Below are 21611 nucleotides of genomic sequence, written 5' to 3'. Positions count from 1 at the left end.
GCTAATAAAGTTTATAGAGTAAGTAGCTTCAAATGTCATTGTATGGTGTTTGCAATCATTCTGAGTGGTTCTGGGTTCTGTTGCTCACACAATGAGTTTTCTGGAGAATGATAAATGACAGTTCTGCTTATTCTATTCAAAAGGTTATAATGAAAATATAGCATATAAACAATTTACCAAAATACACCAGTATTCTTTTTTCTTACAACACATTTAAATAAATAGAAGGGAGGTTCGCTCTTAGCAATCTTGTTCTGACTGGTTTTATTTCAACAATTTGTTCTATAAACAGACCAATGAACTGTTGCAATCAGTTGGAGGCTTGACTATCTGTGTTCTATTTATTTTGCTTCAGAAGGGGAGGCTGAACTGTGATCCTACTTTTGAACTGGAAGAGATGATCCTGGAGTCCAAACCTCTCCACAAAAAGAAGAAACGATTAGCTAAAAGTAAATCGAAAGATGCCACTAAAGAATCTTGCCCACTGGTGAGTAGGACTTTCATAATGCTTGTATTTTACAAAGCAAAACTAATTCAAATTCTAATTAAAAATCAATAACACACGAAAGGGTATTCAAATATGGTCCAATATCCACATGCCTATGGGTGTTGTTTGGCATGAGGCGAAGCCAAGTGCCATTAAACAGCCTGGACCTGCAGATATTGCACCTTATTTGAACATCCTAGAGTGTGTTTTTGTGAATATAAAATGGCACCCCAACCCCACCCCTTCGAAAGTGAATTGGTTGTCAAGGGACTTAGCCAAAGTTCTAAGCTGTGCTGCTATGGTGACATATCTGCACTGGTTGGAACACTTGTTAGCCAGTAAGATTGCTTGCTCTATTGCTGCCATTTTACAAGCAGTGTTATAAATCGCATATTAGAAATCAATAAGTGCTCAAATGATCTTATCCTGTGTGCAGATGTCATCATAGAACACCACACACAATTCCAATGTTCAATCATCAACAAAAAAAAAACACATACCCAGTACCTTTTATAAAATGGAGCATCCTATTAATTCCACTCTTACTTTAAATTTGTATACACTTGACACTACTTTCTTTAAATGAAATATTACCAAAATCATTACAAACACTTTTTTTCTGGCTGTTCTTTTGTTTTTAAGAAATACTATATGTTGATTTTGGACTGAACCATTTCATGACAAGGAGGCGTCAGGTTGTATAAGAGACGTCATTTCGCACAGTTTGAGTAGTCAGAACCTCTCAGCTTCACTTCTATGGCAAGACAAATTATCATTTAAAGATATCTCAAAATGATTTCCAGATATCTTTAAATGGAGCTTAAATGAGATATCTAAAATGCATTTTCAGATATCTTTAAATAATTTTAGGAGATCTCAAAATGTTTTTGAGATATCTTTAAATCATTTTCAGGTATCTCTAAATCATTTAGCGATATCTCTAAATAATGTTAGGTTACTTACCATAACCCTGGTTCCCTGAAAGAGAAGACGACCACCAACGACATTATGTAGGGGATATGCCTGCCCATTGGGTAGGTATTGCTGAGCTCTTTATATCAGAGCTGCCGGTAGGCCCCTTCCTGGGGTGACGCACTCGGTCCCGCCCACTGAGGGATTAAAACCGTCATCCTGAGGAAGCCATTTCTCTTTTTCCATCGAACCCATGAGGGCGACTGATGCGACCTTGCGGTTGGTGATCGTCGTCTCTTTCAGGGAACCAGGGTTACGGTAAGTAACCTAACGTTCCCTTTCAATTTGAAGATGACCACCAATGACATTATGTATGGGATAATGTATACCAGAGCCATTGCAAGGGAGAAGGAATGGCAGCATATGAGGGACGCATCGGAACCTCATTAACCCAAGGGTTAACGGTGTGATCTTACACCTTCAAGGACCCCCGTGCCTAATGAAGGCAGCACATTAAACCTTTGCGGTCCTATGTCGGACCTGGTCTGACATTGCAATTATTCCTATCCGGTCCAATGTCGGACCCTGTCCGACATCATCAAAAAGACGCAAAAAACGGGTTTCTAGTCGTTTTTTCTCCAGAAAAAGCCGAGAAAACCATTCAATGGCCGAGTGGGAGCGACAGGAGCTGAGACAAGCTGGAAAAAAAGAGCGTATCTCATGTTTAGTCATACTTGCCCCTGGCATCTGACAATGGAGGCCATAAGGAAACAAGCTGGCTGTGACTGCATTGGCGCTCAGATAATATCACAGACATTTGCAGAGCTTTTTTCAGATGTTATAGTAATAAAATATTGACTTGGATCGCATTATTGAGGCGTTTGGTGATAAAACAAGTGATCAGGAGATGATTAATCGGTATGTACGACTATTATTATTATTATTATTATTATTTATTTCTTAGCATATGTGAAAGCTATAGTGAACGAAAGGGTGGGGCGGGGCTGGAGATGCCTAGTGAGTGCTTTGTTGATATGCAGGGCCTTTTAAACCCGTTTGACTGTGGAAAAAAAATACTTTTAAACAGCGCGTCTAAAATTAACTGCGCGTGTGAAAATAAATTGGACCTGACATGCCTGACATGCACTTAATAAATGGACTGCAAAGGGTTAAGGAAGTACAAATATCGAACAGTGAGGCCCCTCTGAAGAAGGCCCAAGATGTAACTCACTCTAGTGGAGTGTGCGGCTACCCTACCCTACCCTTGTGGGGACAAGCCGGCACCATCATATGCAGTCGAGACCGTGTCCACAATCCAATGCGACACACGCTGCTTTGAGAGGGGCTGTCCTAGGGTCCGTGTCCCATGACAGACAAAGAGCTGGTCAGAATGATGCAGAGCTCTTGTCCTATCCACGTAGCATCTCAATGCCTGCACTGGGCAGAGGAAATTCAATCTCTCATCCTCCTCCAAAGAAAACGGGGGTGGATGGAAGGACCAGTTCCACAGATTAAACTGGAAGGCTGTGATCACCTTGGGGAGGAAAGCAGGGTTTGTATGCAGTGATACCCTGCTGCCATTGTCTCAAATACGCATGCAGGAGCTGTGCACCAACAGCGCCTGCAGCTCACTGACCTGGTTAGCGGAGGTGATAGCCACGAAGAAGGTTGTCTTCATAGACAGATACTTCAACTCTATGGAGTATATGGGCTCAACCGGGGCCTTCGTGACAGCCTCTAGTACAATATCAAGGCTCCATTCGGAGAGAACAGTCCTGCTGCGACGACATAATCACAGCGAGCCTTTAAGAAACCGGGTAGCCAAAAAAAGCGCACCTGGAGATTCCGAATCCACGGGGGCATGGCATGCAGAAATAGCCGCTAAATACACCTTCAAAGTGGAAGGTGACCTACCAGCATCAAGTAGTTCTTGCAGAAACTGTAAGATAACTGGTATGGGGCAAGAAATTGGGTCATGACTCTTAGACACCAATTCTGGAAATACTTACACTTGTAGGCAGACAACGACCTAGTGGAATCTGCCCTAGCGTTCTGCAAAGTACCCACAACCGCATCTGATAGCCCTAGGGCTAACCAGCCGTCCCTTTCAGGGGCCAGACCATAACTGGAACCTGCCCGGTTCCAGGTGCCAGAGTGCCTCTCGCCTGACTGAGGAGACCCAGGCGAAGTTGGATCTCCCAGGGCTGGCCTTGTAAAAGCTGGCACAGGGTCGAGAACCAGATTCTCCTGGACCACCTGGGGGCCACTAGGATAACTGACACCTTTTCTAACTGGACCTTTTCGAGACAGGCCAGGAGCAGCGGTATAAGCAGGAAACCGTACAAAAACGCTAGGGCGTCGACACCAAGTGGACCACCTAAGCGATGGAGTACCACAGGGGGCAGTGTGTCATCTCCACCGAGGCCTGCAGGGACAGCAATTTCCTCTGAGCCCACATTAAGAGCCTGAAGGCAATGCGATGCAACCCTGGGGACCATAGGCCACCCAGGTGGTTGACATACGCAACCACTGTTGTGTTGTCCGTCCAGATTAACACATGTGTACCTTACAGCACTGGGAGGAAGTGGTGGAGAGCAAGGGAGACGGCCTGCAACTCCAGTATGTTTATATGCAGGGACATCCAGCAGTCTGGCCAGGATCCGCGCACTCCTCTGCCTTCCCAGACTGCCCCCCAACCCAAGATGGAGGCGTCTGTCGTCACAATTTGGCGGTTTAACACCACTCCCATCCGCACACCCTCTCGCAGGTGAGAGGTCATCTTCTACCAGCGTAGGGCTGCCGAGCACGTATGAGACACCGCCAGGCGACGGTGTCTGTCAAGCTTGGGATGTAGGTGGAACGCATTCAGCCATGCTTGTAGCGAGTGCATGTGGAGTAGACCCAGATGAATGGCCAATATGGCTGTGGCCATCACTCAACAGTTTTTGTCACAACATCAGACTGACCTGCGATCCCTGTCGAAACAGTTGACCTTGGATAGCTGCTACTCTGTCGTCCGACGGGTATCCGCACATCGTCCTGGAGTCCAGCCGGAGCCCCAAGTACATCATGCACTGCACCGGTGTAAGCTGACTCTTTGCATCGTTGATGGTGAGGCCCAGCCTCACCAAATGCTCTGTCACAACCGCCGTGTGGGCCACTGCTCCCTCTTGGGACTGGGAATAAATCAACCAGTCGTCGAGTTTATTACTCTGATCCCCTGCAGCTGCAGGGAGGCCAGGATAGCGTCCACGCACTTGGAAAATGTATGAGGAGCTAGGGAGAGGCCGAATGGCACCACAGCGAACTCGTAAATGCTTCCCTGAAAAGAGAAGCGGAGATCCTTCCTGTGCTCTAGACGAATGGGAACATGAAAGTATGCGTCGCACAGATACTGCAGGCCACCTCTCTCTTGAGGGCCAAGGTGGCATGCTGGACGCCCAAGCACCGCACACAGAAGGTATCCCCAAACTGCACGAGATGACATTTCTTATACAATAAATGACACCCTGTACATTATAGTAGTAGTAACTGAGTAGTACACATTTCTTTAGAACCTTTATTTCCGAGGGTAGAGCTAAAAAGTTAAAACATTGTTTTCATGTACTTTTTTTAAATATATAATATTGTATTCTTGCTTCATTTTATGCGTATTGATGGGATTACGGTTCATCGAACATGACTTTTCAAAGCCTGCCCATTTGCAGCAGTGTCTGGAAACTGTACGCCAGGAATTCATCATATTCAACAGGGAAAAGTAAGTACTTTTGTAACCTTTCCCATTGATTTTAAGGAAACAGTATTGTGTCATTCCAGTAACATAGCTTATACTTTTCCATTATTTTCACAATTTTTTCAAATGAAAACTGGTGGTGACTTTATGTAATGTAAAAAAAAAAAAAGTATAAACCTAGACCTAATTTGTGCACATGAATGCCTTTCTAAGCAATATTAAAGAAATTGGACAGTTATACTCAGATTTCTTAAGGTGTCAGGTTAAGGTGTGAACTTGTTTTAAGGATAACTTGAAGTTAGTAAGTACCTTCAAAGCAGGGCAGCTTTTCTCCTAAGCATTGTCTTTTCAGTATATGCATATTCTAAGTATAAAATATAAGCATATAACCAGCGATATTCAACATCACAGAGAGGGAGGGGCATTTATAGAATTTAGTAGTGCCAATAAGGAAAATTGATTTTAAAATACTGTTTAGGACACCTTTATATAACTGTCACAGTGGGGACCATATGGGGATCACAATTGGCTTAAGAGCTGCCTTGGTACCAGGATTGTACTAAGCTCCAAAGGAATGACTTCACTTTTACTAATATCTAACCTCCAAAAGATATTGAGACAGAATACATATTGGAGATTAGTCTACAATATATGCTTACCCTTACATACAACTGAAATGTAAGCCAATTGTCAAAGTATGTTGTGTGGTTCGGTGGTTAAAGAAAAGGAGGCTGTGTGGTCCAGTGGTTGAAGAAAAGGGCTTGTAACCAGGAGATCCCCGGTTCAAATCCCAGCTCACTCACTGACTCACTGTGTGACCCTGAGCAAGTCACTTAATCTCCTTGTGCGCCATCTTTTGGGTGAAACATTGTTGTAAGTGATTCCGCAACTGATACATAGTTCACACACCCTAGTCTCTGCAAGTCGCCTTGGATAAAGGTGGATAAATAAACAAATAATAATAATAATCTTTGCAAGTTTACACAGTACTGTCAATCAACAAATGTGGAGATAAAAATTGGATTTTTCTTCCCATCACAGGCACAAAGTAAATAACCCCAGGAAATGAACTGGTTTATAAATCAAACATCAGAGAGAAACTCTTTATTGATTTAGCGTCCCCAGTGAACGTGTGGTATTTTGCGAGATCTTACCTAGGCAAATGAAAAGTCTCTGCAGTGGTCTCCACAGCCGCTGTGCATTTTCATAGGGAATATATTGCTTCCTGCAATGTTCCTTTAGTCTAGACTGTATATACTGTATGTAGCTGATTCGTGGCCTAAAGTTAAGTGATGATACTGCCCACAAAATATTTCAAATTCTCAAAAAACTCATATAACCATTTTTAAGTGCAATTGAATTATTCTTAAAAACAAGGTATGTGAATTGATACTCACCTCTTTACAATATATGCTAGTTTATGTAGATGGGTTTATTTTACGTAGCTGTGAGTAGCTGGTAGCTGTATTTTTCCAGCAAGTTGGAATTCTCTAACTCACTGCTACTATGTATTCAAATCATTACCAACCTTGCAAAATGAATGGTGGTCTACTGAACTGAGAGTGAAGTTTTCCTCTCTTTGAGACTCATAGTTAAGTTTCTGGGGGATTGTTAAAACATGTGGGAGCGAATGTTCATTATTAATCCAATCACATATTCTTTCAGGTTAAGAAGACAAGGACAGAGCATGCAGACAACCAGTCCTGACAGCGAAACGACTAATCCCACCCAGGGGAAAGTGCAAGACGGACATAACAACAATATGCCTGGGCCAGTCGATGGCTCTGTGGTCTGCCACAGCTAGTTGAAAACACAAAGCCCATAGCATGCCAACAGCCGTGGAAAGATCCCACCAGAGTTAGAATGGGAACAATCATTGTAAGCCTATCAAAATTCTGGTTCAACATTAATCAACTCCACTAAAGGTTACCTTGTTCTTTTCAAAGGCAGGCTACAGCTATGGCTGCACACTAATGAATAAGAAGCTCTGATCAGAATCGATTCCACAAATAAATGCCACATTTTAAAACACCTGCTGCTTAGCCTTTAGAATATGAGCCTTCAAACATTCTTGTGTGACATGGATGTGTGCGGCATGAGCTAGTGCCCACAATACCTCTATCTGTGCTGTGGCTTTTTAATTGTTTTATATTGACAGAATTTCACACTTGAGTGGTGTTTTACAGAAATCAGTGTAGGAGAGACCGGGGTTGGTTGTCACACCTGTTGGTTGTCAGACTAAATGGCGCAGGCAGGTGATAATAATACTGAAATGTGTGTTCTATTGTCTGGAACTCAGCCATCTTGTAATTTGAGGTCAATTCCATCTAACATAAAGGTTAGCACATATTTCATTTTTTTCATACCCAAAGTAAAAATCGATATTTTTTATGTTCACATAAAAAGTAAAAATACAACTTTTTCTGTCATTGTATACAGTAGAAACTTTATGTTATTTAAAAAAAAAATGTTGCAGTATTGTCTACTGTAAAATCAAGAACATACTTTGTGACGCCCAACCCCAGTATGGGGCAGATTGTCACAGGTGACCGGCGCATTTTCAACCGTCTAAATATCATATCTGGAATAAAGTTATGCTGAAATAAAAAACATCAATTTGTACGTGAAGAGTTATTATTCAATATAACGAGAACCTCGCAGAATGTCACTAGATTGAGGAAAATAATAAAAGAGTAAAAAGTGTGACAACCATCCCCGGTCTCCCCTATATATACTACATGTAAAACCTGATTGCATATCAAGAGATCCCTTCATTATCAATATGATTGTACTGCAATGGACTAGTCTAATATTTTTGTCTGTCCTATAAAAATCAAATCTGTATGTCATTTTCAGTTGGGTTTACTAATGTTCTAATTGAAGTTCAGAAACGTAAAGTTATAACCTACGGCACATGCAAGATTATCTAATTCACCTCTGGATGTAAAAATAGACTGCCTTTGTTTCTGCATTTTACATGTTTCGCATCCCTCATATAATTAGTTAAGAGAACGTGTACAATTATTTTGCAGCAGAAACTCCTACTTCCCCCATTGTATGAGGGAGCAGTTACTGTATTTGAAAAAATGTCTACTTCAGAAAATGATGTTTTTCAGAAAGAAAAAACAAATCTTTTAGAAACTGTAAAACCTTTATTATCGGTACCTTTGTACTTTCAACAATGCTGGCCCAGTAACTGTTAAGTTTAAAGAGTAAGTTGCTTCAAATGTGTATTGAAATGCCTTTTTACATTTATGTTATTGTTTAGAGGTGTTTGCAATAATTCTTAGTGGTTCCAAGTTCTGCTGTTCCAATATTGAGTTCATATTTTTTCTCTCTAAATCTTTGCGCTTGTCTAGACAGAGCACCCTAAATGTCAGCAATGAACAACCTTCCTCTTTTCATTTAAATCATTTCACAATGTGGCCTTTCAATGGCAGAGTCCCACTTATTCTACATGTATACAGACAGAGAGTAGGAATAACTAAGAATGATTGCAAACACTATAAATAGCAATTCAGATGTTTTTTTTTTTTTTTTTTTTTTGTTATCTTTTCCAATGCACGTTTTAAGCTTCATTCAGGTCACATCCACTTTGTCAATTAAGTTGACAACTCCAGCATATATGCAATCTGAATCAGAGATTTTGCCTAAAATACACATGAAATATAATTTAAACTGCACAACTATTGAAAAAGCATGGCAATAGTATAATGCTAATAAAGTCCACCTTTTTTTTTTTTTTTTTTTATAAATTTAGTCGTTGCCAATTATTTTTTTATTATTTTCACCCAATTTGGAATGGCCAATTATTTTATTATGCTCAGCTCACCGCTACCATCCCTGCACTGACTCGGGAGGGTGAAGACGAACACACGCTGTCCTCCATAGAGTGTGCCGTCAGCCGACCACTTTTTTTAACACTGTGGACTCACCAAGCAGCCACCTAAGAGTCACAGCGTCGGAGGACAACGCAGCTCTCGGGCAGCTTACAGGCAAGCCCGCAGGTGCCCGGCCAGACTACAGGGGTCGCTGATGCGCGGTGAGCCGAGGACACCCTGGCCGACCTAACCCTCCCTCCCCCTGGGCGACGCTCGGCCAATTGAATACCGCCCCTGGAAGCTCCCGTCCTCGGAATAGCCTGGACTCGAACTCGCGATGTCCAGACTATAGGGCACATCCTGCACTCCACGTGGAGCGCCTTTACTGGATGCGCCACTCGGGAGCCCCCAAAGTCCACCTTTTTAAATTACAACTTCAGATAACTGAGGGAGGCAAAAAGCTAGCTGATTGTGTGGGCATCTTAGATTAATGCTTTATGAAATTATCTGACAAACGACAAATTGACACAAAGGTTCAAATGAGGTTTTCTTCTTGAGCCGGTAACTGTGATTGATTTGAAAGCAGCCACAGTGACTCAGCACAGTGGTTTGCTGGTGGGCTTGCTGTTTTGGCATCAGGAGGTAGACAGTATGTTGCAGCCTCTGGATGGGATCTAAACTCCCCTGCAGACATTATGAGACTTCAGATATCAGACAATCACGCAGATAAAGAACTGAAAAAATAAACACGGCTATAAAGACAAAATTCAAAGTATTATGAAAAAGTAAATCACCATGACCTTCTGTACACCTACATGATGTACATGTAATGTACAAACGTGTGACATATTCTATAGACAGACAGACCTGTATATCCCTAGTATCTGATATTATTAACCTGTCTTAATCACGTGTCATCATAATCGCAAGCCGTAAGGCATCACACATACTATGCATCTCCAACAGGGGGTAATACATATCTGATTGCATTTTTCTATGACCAGTTTTTCTCAGTTTATGATAAGGAGTTGTAATGAAATCATAAGGCAGCTATTTTAAACATTCTGTTCTGTCAGGCTCAGGCCCCATATGTTTTTTTTTTTGTCGGCAGCCCTGAATGTTTGGGTCCTCTCGGAAAAGGCAGTAGATAGTCCTAATTCTGTATCTGTGTTACCCAGACCTCTTGTGACCTACAGTAACTGGCACTGGCTAATCTTACAGTGGCCACCTTGCAGGAAATAATGCAGGTGTGTGTTTTTTCTTGGTATAATGCAAATGTTAGGCTGGGGAAGTTAATTACTAATTTGAAATCATTTTGCACCCCCTTCTTATAAGTGGGGGCTTTTGCATAGTGCATTACCAAGCAACTGTTTTATAATTGACAGCACACCCATCTATCACTTAAAGATCAAAGCTTATTTTCCCACAGTGCTGTTGAAAGTAGTATAGGCCCTGACTCTTTCATTTGTTTATTTATATTTATTGTATGTCTTGAATCTTGCGTTATTTGTTTTACTACAGTACAGTATAACATTGAATTTACCTTTACATGAAGATCTCCTGAAAAACGAGGAAGAAAAGGCTTGCCGTTGCTTAATGAAATTATAAAACAGTCATTGTTGCATTTTGTCTAAGTATTACATACTGTATGTGTTGTCTGATTCTGTTAAATTGTATATTCAAACAGTTTACATTTTGTATAGTAGTTTATCAGGCACAACAAGACGTAAAGCATTTGGGTGATATTTTTTAAAAGAAATATGTCGACATTTGATTAAGACCCTAAATAAAAACCAAAAGTCATTTGAAGAGAAATGTGTATTTTGTTGCAGTGTTACTGAGAAGATATATGTAGATAGCAAATATGGTTTACTCTCAGCTTGTTGTAGGCTTGTTTAACAAAAATGTAGATACCTTATTTAATGAACCAAAAATACTTTAATAAATCATTTGTTTTGGACTGAACTACATTTAGATGATCAAAACCAACATCAAGAGAATGAAAGGAACAACATCCAGGACCCTATAAAGAGTGCTGGCCAGACAGGGAGCTTGTGATTGTCAGGGACTCCATATTGAGAAACACAGCAGGTTCAGTGCACAGTCTGGACCCCCTTATGACAACAGTGTGCTGCCTTCCAGGAGCCTCTATCACTCCCATCACTGAGAACGTGGACAGTCTCCTAGAACGAACAGGAGACGGCCCAGTAGTAGTCATCCATATCGGTACAAACGGCATTGGAAGAGACAGGCCAAAATCCCCGTAAAACAAATTCAGAGATCTAGGAAGGAAATTAAGAGATAAGACCGAAACTGTGGTATTTTCTGGGATACTGCCAGCACCTTACAAAGGACAATATGGACAGCTGAAAATAAATAATCTAAATGCATGGCTAAAATCATGGTGCAAGTGGGAAGGCTTCACCTTCCTTGAACACTGGAGCACATTCTACATCACGGACTATTTATATAGGCAGGACCGACTGCACTTAAATAAAAAGGGAACCAATCTACTCTGAGAAAGGATCCTCGAGGAGGTTCAGAAAAATTTAAACTAGAAAGGAAGGGGGGAGAAATCAACAAAAAAACAGAAGTGAGACAACATCAAAACAAGGGCAACAACTCAGGTAAGATAGCCATTAAATGTATTTATCTAAATGCTAGAAGTCTCCGAAACAAAATATTAGAACTTGAAGCTACTGCACTAACAAGTAACTACGATGTGATAGGTGTTATGGAAACTTGGTTGTCTGAGAGTGATGGAGACAAATATAATATTAGTGGGTATACACTGTTTAGGAAAGACAGGCAGGACAGAAGAGACGGAGGGTTAGTGCTATACATCAAAAATAGTCTTGAAGCCCAGGTGTTAAATCTGGAAGAAAAAAGCAACGCAGAATCAATATGGGTCAGAATAATGGACAAAAATTCAAAGGGCATAATAATAGGGGCATGCTATAGACTGCCAAATTCAGGCACCAAGCAAAATAATCTGTTATACATTGACATTAGAAATGTGTGCAGCAAAGGAGAAGCCATATTAATGGGGGATTTCAACTTCCCCCATATAAAATGGCAAAACCTGGTGGGGAGCACGACAGACGAAATTGAAATGGTGGAAATGACAAATGACTCCTAACGCAATTTGTCAAGGAACCGCCTAGAAGGGAGGTATGCCTTGATTTAGTCTTTTCAAATAACAAAGACAGAATAACTAAAACAGAGGTCAGAGAACCATTGGCAAACTCAGACCACAACATGGTCTAATTTGAAATGCTTTTTAAAACCCAAAAAGTAATGACTAAAGCTAAGGTTTACAATTTTAGAAAGGCAAACTATGAAGGTATGAAACAGAGACTAACAGAAGTAGAATGGGGTAAAATAGAGAAAACATCCAAGGAAAAAGGATGGCTGTTTTTTAAAAATATAATACTAGAAGCGCAAAACAATTACATCCCAAAAGTAGACAAATTTAAGTCTAAAACAAAATTGCCAAAATGGTTTAATAGATCCATTTAAAAAAATATTCTGAGAAAAAAAGGCACTTTACAGAGTGTTTAAAAGGGACCAAGAACAAAGTACACAGAAAGAGTACTTGGAACTGCAAGCGCAAGTCAAAAAAGAATTTAGAAAGGCCAAGAGAGAGATAGAAATGAGCATTGTTAAGGGGGCTAAAACCAATTCCAAAAAGTTTTTCCAATATTATAACAGCAAGAGAACATTCAAAGAGGAGGTAAAATATCTCAAAGATACAAATGGCAAAATCATAGACAAAGAGAAAAAAATAGCAAAAATATAAAAAGATTACTTTTCACAAGTTTTTACAAAGGAGGATATGGCTATTGTTGGTACAGGGCTTTAGGACTAAGCGTCACTTCCGGCTCCTGTGTGCTGTCATTTCTGGTCCTTCCCTAAGCTCTGCCCACTACCCCCCTACACTTGGTTTCTGGTATAATAAGCAAACTTGTTAAATTTGCATACAACACAAAAATAGGAGGAGTGGCAAACACCGTTGCAGCAGCAAAAGTCATTCTAAATGATCTAGACAGCATTCAGAAATGGGCAGACACATGGCAAATGACATTTAATATAGAAAAGTGTAAGGTACTGCATGCAGGCAATAACAATGTTCATTATAAATACTACATGGGAGACACTGAAATTGAAGAAGGAATCTATGAAACAGATATAGGAGTTTATGTGGGCGGCAGTGTGGAGTAGTGGTTAGCGCTCTGGACTCATGATTTCCATTACACGAGAGTGTAATGGAAAAAAACTTCATGCTGATTTGAACTCAGCTCTCGCCAAGATAAGCACCGACTAAGACATAGCTTTACAGTAAACTAATGTGATCCATCTGTGTATCCATCCATTTGTGCTTCCTTCCATATGATGATGTAGATATCCTTCTGTATAAATTGGTAATTGTATGTAAAAAAATAATGTAATTGTATGTAAAAATAATGTGATATCTTGTAACAATTGTAAGTCGCCCTGGATAAGAGTGTCTGCTTAGAAATAAATAATAATAATATAGACTCAGAAATGTTTTCATCTCGACAATGTGGTGAAGCTATAAAAAAGGCCAACAAGATGCTTGGATATATAGTGAAAAGTGTTGAATATAAATCAAGGGAAGTAATATTAAAACTTTACAATGCATTAGTAAGACCTCACCTAGAATACTGTGTTCAGTTCTGGTAACCTGCTGCTCAAGAAAGAGTGCAAAGAAGAGTGACCAGAATTATTCCTGGTTTAAAAGACATGTCATATGCAGATAGTCTTAAAGAATTTAATCTATTTAGTCTTGAACAAAGAAGACTACGCGGCAATCTGATTCAAGCATTCACAATTCTAAAAGGTATTAACAATGTCGACCAAAGGGACTTTTTCGACCTGAAAAAAGAAACAAGGACCAGGGGTCACAAATGGAGATTAGATAAAGGGGCATTCAGAACAGAAAATAGGAGGCACTTTTTTACACAGGGAATTGTGGGAGTCTGGAACCAACTCCCCAGTAATGTTGTTGAAGCTGACACCCTGGGATCCTTCAAGAAGCTGCTTGATGAGATTCTGGGATCAATAAGCTACTAACAACCAAATGAGGAAGATGGGCCGACTGGCCTCCTCTCGTTTGTAAACTTTCTTATGTTCTTATATAAAAATAAATCTGCTTTTATTGATTTCACCCAAAAACTGAAATGCTCAATTATGTCAGAAGGTTATTTATACTAATACAATCCATATTTTACCTTACTGAGTCTTGCCTTTCAGGGATTGCTACCCTTATAGTAAATTTTGGTTTGCCACATTTTTCATATGCTTTACCAAACTCCTATGTACATGCTTTAGAATGATTTAATTATGCTTTATTACACTTTGGTATGCTTTTGCTAGAAAGGTATGGGTGTCATACTGCACTCCCAACCAGGGAGGTTGGTAGGCAAGGACAGCTGTATCATGTCCATTAGACTGTTAATGTCAAAGCAGTGTATATCACCATGCTTTTACACACGTTAGGCTTTTATTTTTATGAGTATCTCAGAGTGAGTAAAAAAAAAAAAAAGGCCAATTAAATTGGCTCATTAAATCATTCATGAGGCACTGTTATGTCAAACTGTGGTATTATGCAGAGATTTAACCAGGCTTCAATTTAATAAACAACACGTTTGAATTTACAGTGGACCTTGTAGTTATGCTCTTCATTCAGTCATAATAATTATACTGTACAAAAACTATAGCACTCAGATTTAAATGAACTAACATCTTTGTGTTGAATAATAAAAAGTCCTGAAAGTCCTTCCTTTATGTTTACTGATGCACTGAATGCAAGTGAAAATCTTAAGTTACATTGTGGTGTATGCCTAGAAATTAAAATTAAAATGGAAATAATGCAGTTAAAAATGCTTTTTTTATGACTGAATTTACACCAGATGATAAAATGCCATGTTGAAGCAGTTATACGGTAGGACAGGTAGGGCTTGATTAAACTGGGAATTTCACATAAGATAAGTCAACATATAGTACACTATTGTACATTAGACAATTATGCACAGGAAACTCAAAATCATTACCACTCTGCTAACAAAGGATTTACAGTAAGACAGTGAATTAATTCAGTAAATGCCACTAATTGGTGTTCTTTTTCCAGAATCAAAACATCCATCTATTAGTTTTGTTTCTTATAATTGTATTGATCTGTTTTTATTGTAACATTATCATGGGCTCCATAAATCATTACCATCAATTATAAATACAACATGCATTTATAGCCTTTATATTTCTAATCTTGAACTACCATTGCTTACAAAGAGCTTTGCTGCCTTTAAACCAACTAATAACTCTGGCAAATTTCTTACCATGGCACACATTTTGCTATGCTTTTAACATGGTGTAAAGCAATTAAACCATCCTAAAGACTAATCTCATTTCACACACAGCATGAATCATGGTCAAGGTTACGCATTTTTTAGATTCACTTTTTGTTGTTGTTTTGTATTACATTTGTATTGGTCTTGCTTCCACATGGATCACCAAGTATTACTCTAAACAAGAATTAAACCCAGAAACCAAATACACCCAAAGTTGCGATATACAGTAATGTTAAGCCAACCTTAACTTTTCTCTTGTTCCTGGGTCTGTTTCTATGTACTGTAGTAATGGAGGGAGCCATTGTCACCTTCTCTGTCACACCCACATTGCTGCTATACCATGCTCCCCTGCAAAACTGAAAGTGGCTTATTTAATAATTTTTGTAGTTATCCATGACAACTGCACACATTACACAACAAATGAACATTTCCATTACATTACTTCTGAATGCATCAGCTCTGTTTCATTTCCTCTGTCTTGAGTCAGTGAATTCATTTTTTAATTTGTTATTGTTATTGTTGCATTTAATAGTTGGAGTATTTGGATATTGTTTTAAGATTTTCAGTGTTTTGTGCTAAACAGCCAGGGAATGATGAGCTTATTGGTGTGGATGACTGTGACAGAGATTGAATGATTCTTGGTGTTAGATCTCCCTCCTGACCTGCGAAGCAGCTGCATAAAGGGAACAGAATACCCTGGACTAAATGGCAGGACAGTTTATTCCCAGGGTTAGGTGGAAGTTGGCCATCTAGAAAGGGAGCGGAGCTATGGTACACGAAAGCAATGACCCAGATGGGAAACAGCATGGCATCCGCGGATAGGAGGAGCGGATGTGCCCGTTGACTAAGGGGTCATGGGTGACGTTATAAAAAGGGGACGTAGTGATGTGATCTGTTCCTTTGTGAATGGTTACGTTAAATGACCAGAAGGAGAACCTGTGCTGTGAAACGTGAGTGTTTTGTTTGTTTTTTGTTTGTCGTTAATAATACTGTTTGTAATTATTTGGACGGCTAACACGATCCGGAGCTGTCGCCAAAGGCCAGCACTAAACCCGGATCAACAACACTGCACTTTTGTTGTTACTAAAGAACTGTATTCACCACGAGCACTACAGCATGCACTGTGGACTGGTGTTTGTGTTTGTGTTTGTGTTTGTGTATGTGTTACGTGTGGGTGAACTAAAAACGGGACTGTTATTATTTCGCAGATTACAATCAGGCCATTGGATTTTAAAAAACATTAAACAACATTGCACCTGGATTATAATTGTCTGTCTGTTTGTTGATCACCTGCACCTGCACACTGCTAACCACTTTGCCACAATGACATAAGACGAAGAAGATATTTTTTGATGTTTCAAATAAAAGATTGTAATACCAATTGTGTTCGACCTAGGCCCAAGTTTTCATAAACTATCCAAGACAGGTACATCTACATGCATTCAATTCCAAAAATGAATTTAATTCAAACTATTTGTCAGGGCAAAGTCTGCAGTGTTTGCTCCTACTACTGTATCACAAGCCACAGTAGTTTGTGAAATACCAGTATTCGGAAGTAATAATAACGATTTATAGGTAGCCCACCTGGTAAGATTCAGATAGCGGCTTTCTTTAAAATAAATGTCCTGACCCTCTTTCTACAACGTGCCTGTCAATCTCAACAATGGGACCTCCTCCATTATAAATTCATGATGATCATCGGTTAGAACTTTCCAGAATATCCTATCTTTAATATTGTGCACATGCACTGGGGGGTGTCATAACGTGTTTCTGAAGAGAATTCTGAAGAATTGGGGTGGAGTTTTGATTAGGACTGGAGAGAACAGCGTGAATTGAGTCAGAAGGAAATGAAGAGAGAGAAAGAACTGAGCCATAAGAAACGAGCTGAGGGGGAGACTGAGAGAGCTGAGTGGGAGAGAATTGAGCACCTGGTGCTTTACGGTCTGCGGGTGAAAAAGATGAGATTCCGAGGATTCGAATATTTGTTATTTAAGTTGTAATTTGTAAACTGAAAAGAGGAAAATATACTTACCCTGGAGCCAGCGTTCCCACAGTTCCATTGCCTTGAGAATGGATCCTGTTCCTGCCTGGAGTGGATCGAGTATGGAGGGGAAGTGACTGCTTTACTTACCTACAGAGTCAGTCGAGTTCGTGAGTACTGTCTGCTGCTAGCAGATCTGTAGTATTTCAATGGCTCAGAAAGAGTAAAACGAAATAATTAGAAAGCAACTAATACACTAGATCACTGTATTTAATGAAGTTCAGGACTTAATCATTTAGATATATTTATATTATAAAAGGGAAACTTTATTAAAAAGTGACTGTTTGTTTTATATTTAGTATAGAATGTGATGTGGATGAATATGGCCTGCGTGTTGCATCCCATTGCATTGTGTGAGTGTGAGTGAAAGTAAACAGTACTTGAGATTATTTATTATTTGATTTTGCTTAACCCTTTGCATTATTTCTCCCAATTATTTTTCACTATGAATAAAAGTTATTATTTGAACCTTTTAATGTTTAATTGCATTCTCTCTTAAAGGAAACACAAAAGAACACTTAATACATCATTTGCAGAGATATTAATAAGTAATTGTAATTCTTTACTACTTGTATTTCCTGATTTTATCAGTAAGAGGCATCGCTACGCTATATTGTCATTGATTCATGCATGTTGGGTTTTGGTATTGTATATTTTAAATTATATAGGTCAGAGAGGGCTTGGTTAGGGAAATACACCACACTTACCCATTATTATTAATATAGAACCCAGGTCGCATAGCTTTCCCTGATAAATAAAATAATTAATCTGGGAGAAGTGGGGTTACATTTGGAGGCACCGCTGGGATCTACCAAGTTCCTGTTTTCTGACCTAGTTCTGTGTTCTGCTAACACTATGGAAGCTGCCAGGCTGACTGCATGGTGTAAATGGGAGGGCATGGACCTGTCCAAAGCTGTAGCAGTGGCTGGAGTTAAAGAAGACCAAGACATGAACATGGTGGTTGCTGTTTTGGAAAACCTGAACCTCTTTGGAAGAGTGAAGGTGAGGTGAGTATTAAGTCAGCCATTGACACAGGACCGCACTGCTTTAGTGGAGTGCACAGTCTATATCAGCAATCTGAATGTGCCTTCTGAGGCGAAGAAGGATACAGAGGATATTCATTGGAAGCTGTTTACTTTAAAAGAACCTCTTGCTTTTCCTTCTCAGAAGTCTCCCAGCAATTTTGCTGATAGTTTAAATGCTTTTCTAGCCTCTGAATGGCGTACAACAGAAGATGGGCCATTGGGAGGCCACCACCATTCAGAAATGATATTATCTGCTACAGGTGTGGGGAGACTAGACACAAAGCCTGTGACTGTCAGAATCCCAACTACCCAGAGGGAGCGTCAAGGCACTTCAGCCGAGAACAGAAGACATCGGGAAACACCAGTGGAGGCCAGTAAGGGAGCGAAATGGACCTCCTCCAAGCAGAAGCTCCCACCCTATGGACAGAAACCCTGTTCAGACATTATCGTTAGAACCTGGACCACCTCCAGGACAGCGAATCACAGATGACCATCATACCTCCTGCAGAGTCACTTACAATGTAGTTGTAAGTGACTCTGCAGTTGATGCATAGTTCACACACACACTAGTCTCTGTAAATCGCCTTGGATAAAGGCGTCTGCTAAGTAAACAAATAAACGCCGTTTTTACCAACAGCACCTGTCGGATGTACCACTGCAGACCCTAGAAGGACTCAGCCTGTGGGGAATGAGTGAGCACAGCTACCCATATGATGGTTACATAGAAGTGGCAATTGAGTTTCCCAGAGAAGTAGTAGACACTCATCCTGCTATAGAAACTTTAGCATTGGTGTGCCCTAAACCCTCACCAGGAATCGGCAATCTTGATAGGGACAAACACTAACATGTTTGCTGTTCTTGGACAATTATGTCAGCGGCTAGAAGCTGCCAAGGAGGGCGATCACCCCCCTATCGGCACCTTGTTTCTTGCTGCCTATCGGAAGAGTAAGAAAGAACCTCATTGAGATATGGATGAGGTGATTGGGACGGAGAGATGAGTTTCCACCCAGCCATTGACGTTTCTACCTTTAGCAGAGTGTCTAATTGAGGGAATGCTGGAGATTTCTACCAGAGAGAAGCATCAGGTTGTGGTAGTGGAACCCTCTCTGACAAGTGAACTACCAAGCCAGGTGCTGATGATGAGTAGTGTGTTTACATTTCAACCTGGGAAAGCCCATAGAGTGAACTTGCACGTGACGAATGAGTCTACTCAGTCAGTCACACTGCCGCCCAAAATCAAGATAGCAAATGTGTGGTCTGTAGATTTGGTGACCCAGACAGATCTCGATTATCCATCAACACTAGACCCTAGACTTTGGTTCCTCACCTGTCCTTCAGCATTGGAAAGAACGGCTCTAGCGATGGATGACAGAGAGAGCCAATGTGTTTTCTTGCAGCGAATGGGATGTAGGATGTGCAAGAGGAGTGGAACATAACATTTGCATGAGTGACACGCATCCTTTTCGGGAAATATCCTGCCATATTGCCCTTGCAGATGTGGACGATGTGACCTACAGGAGTTGGTGGCTGCAGGGATCATAGTCGAATCCCGAAGTCCATATGCTTCCCCATTGTGGTTGTGAGGAAGAAGAGTGGACAAGTCCATCTGTGTGTAGATTGCCGCACAGTGAACAAGCGCACAGTTCCTGACCAGTACACTGTTCTGCAAGTAGATGATGCCCTTGACTGTTTGAATGGCAGTAAATGGTTCACAGTTCTGGATCTGAGGAGCAGTTATTATCAAATTCCAATGGGGAAGGCTGATAAAGAGAAGGCAGCTTTCATTTGCCCATTGGGTTTCTATTAGTTTGAACGGATGCCTCAAGGAGTCACTGGAGCTCCCGCTACATAGAGGCACAGAGGCTACAGAGCCTACACAGAGGCTCATGGAGAAGGCAGTAGGAGACATGAACCTCATGGAAGTGTTAGTCTACCTCGACGACCTCATTGTTTTTGGAAGGACTCTGGAAGAGCATGAGGAGCGTTTGATGAAGGTCTTAGATCATCTTGAGGCCTGCGGTCTGAAATTGTCTGTGGATAAGTGACAGTTTTGCCAAACTTCAGTTAAGTACATTGGGCACATCGTGTCGGTGCATATCGGCTTGCTTTAAAATGAATTTCCTGACTTTCTTTCTACAACGTGCCTATCAATCTCAACAATGGGACCTCCTCCATTATAAATTCATGATGATCATCGGTTAGAACTTTCCAGAATATCCTATCTTTAATATTGTGCACATGCACTGGGGGGTGTCATAACGTGTTTCTGAAGAGAACTCATAGATTTAAATGAGACATTTTTGTTTAAAGGGGAATAGAAGACATTGATTTGACAGGGACAAGAAGAAACAATAACTTTATTTTATAAGATGGACATTTTCTGTTAAAGAAGAAAAAGATAGCTTTAGTTTATAAATGGGAAACTTTATTAATAAAGTGACTGTTTGTTTTATATTTAGTATAGAATGTGATGTGGATGAATACAACCTGTGTGTTGCATCCCATTGCATTGTGTGAGTGTGAGTGAAAGTGAACAGTGCTTGAGATTGTTTATTATTTCATTTTGCTTAAACCTTTGCATTATTTCTCCCAATTATTTTTCACTTTGAATAAAAACAGTTATTATTTGAACCTTTAATGTTAACACGAAATAACACATAATACATAATTTGCAGAGATATTAATAAGTAATTGTAATTCTTTACTACTATTTCCTTATTTTATCAGTGGGACAGTAAAGTGGAGGCATCGCTACGCTATATTGTCATTGATTCATGCTTGTTGGGTTTTGGTATTGTATATTTTAAATTATATAGGTCAGAGAGGGCTTGGTTAGGGAAATATACCACACTTACCCATTATTATTAATATAGAACCCAGGTCCCATAGCTTTCTCTGATGAATAAAATAAGTCATCTGGGAGAAGTGGGGTTACATATAAAAAAAATATCTAGTCTTACCAGCACAAAGAGGCCATGACAGAAGAAAAATGCAGCATGAAGGTAAAAATGTTTTTACTTTTAATCACTACTATTAATTATGAATGCTGATTTTCACTAAAACAATGATGTAGCTAATGGACTGTTTACCGTTGTTTTAAATTGCATTTAATTTCAAATGTATAATTTAAACTACACTTCTGCTTTCTAGTACTTGATTTCAGCCATTTCTTCCAGACAGCGTCTCTTAAACCAGACCTCTCCAGAGTGTTCAATTCTCAG

General features: G+C 40.1%; 1 protein-coding gene across 1 annotated transcript in view; it reads left to right on the top strand.

Moving 5' to 3' along the window:
* LOC117408347 (serine/threonine-protein kinase 32B-like) overlaps positions 1-13568 on the top strand; it is a 111709-nt gene extending 98141 nt beyond the window's left edge. Inside the window, exons 10-12 of the mRNA XM_034013265.3 lie at positions 356-487; positions 5092-5156; positions 6798-13568. Coding sequence (XP_033869156.3) covers positions 356-487; positions 5092-5156; positions 6798-6936 — 336 coding nt within the window. The 3' untranslated portion in view covers positions 6937-13568. The remainder of the gene's footprint in view (positions 1-355; positions 488-5091; positions 5157-6797) is intronic.
* The last annotated feature ends 8043 nt before the right edge of the window (positions 13569-21611 follow it).

Source organism: Acipenser ruthenus, chromosome 2 (assembly GCF_902713425.1).
Source record: "Acipenser ruthenus chromosome 2, fAciRut3.2 maternal haplotype, whole genome shotgun sequence".
NCBI lineage: Eukaryota > Metazoa > Chordata > Actinopteri > Acipenseriformes > Acipenseridae > Acipenser > Acipenser ruthenus.
Note: the sequence above shows the minus strand (reverse complement) of the source record. Positions and strands in the feature narration are given on the sequence as shown.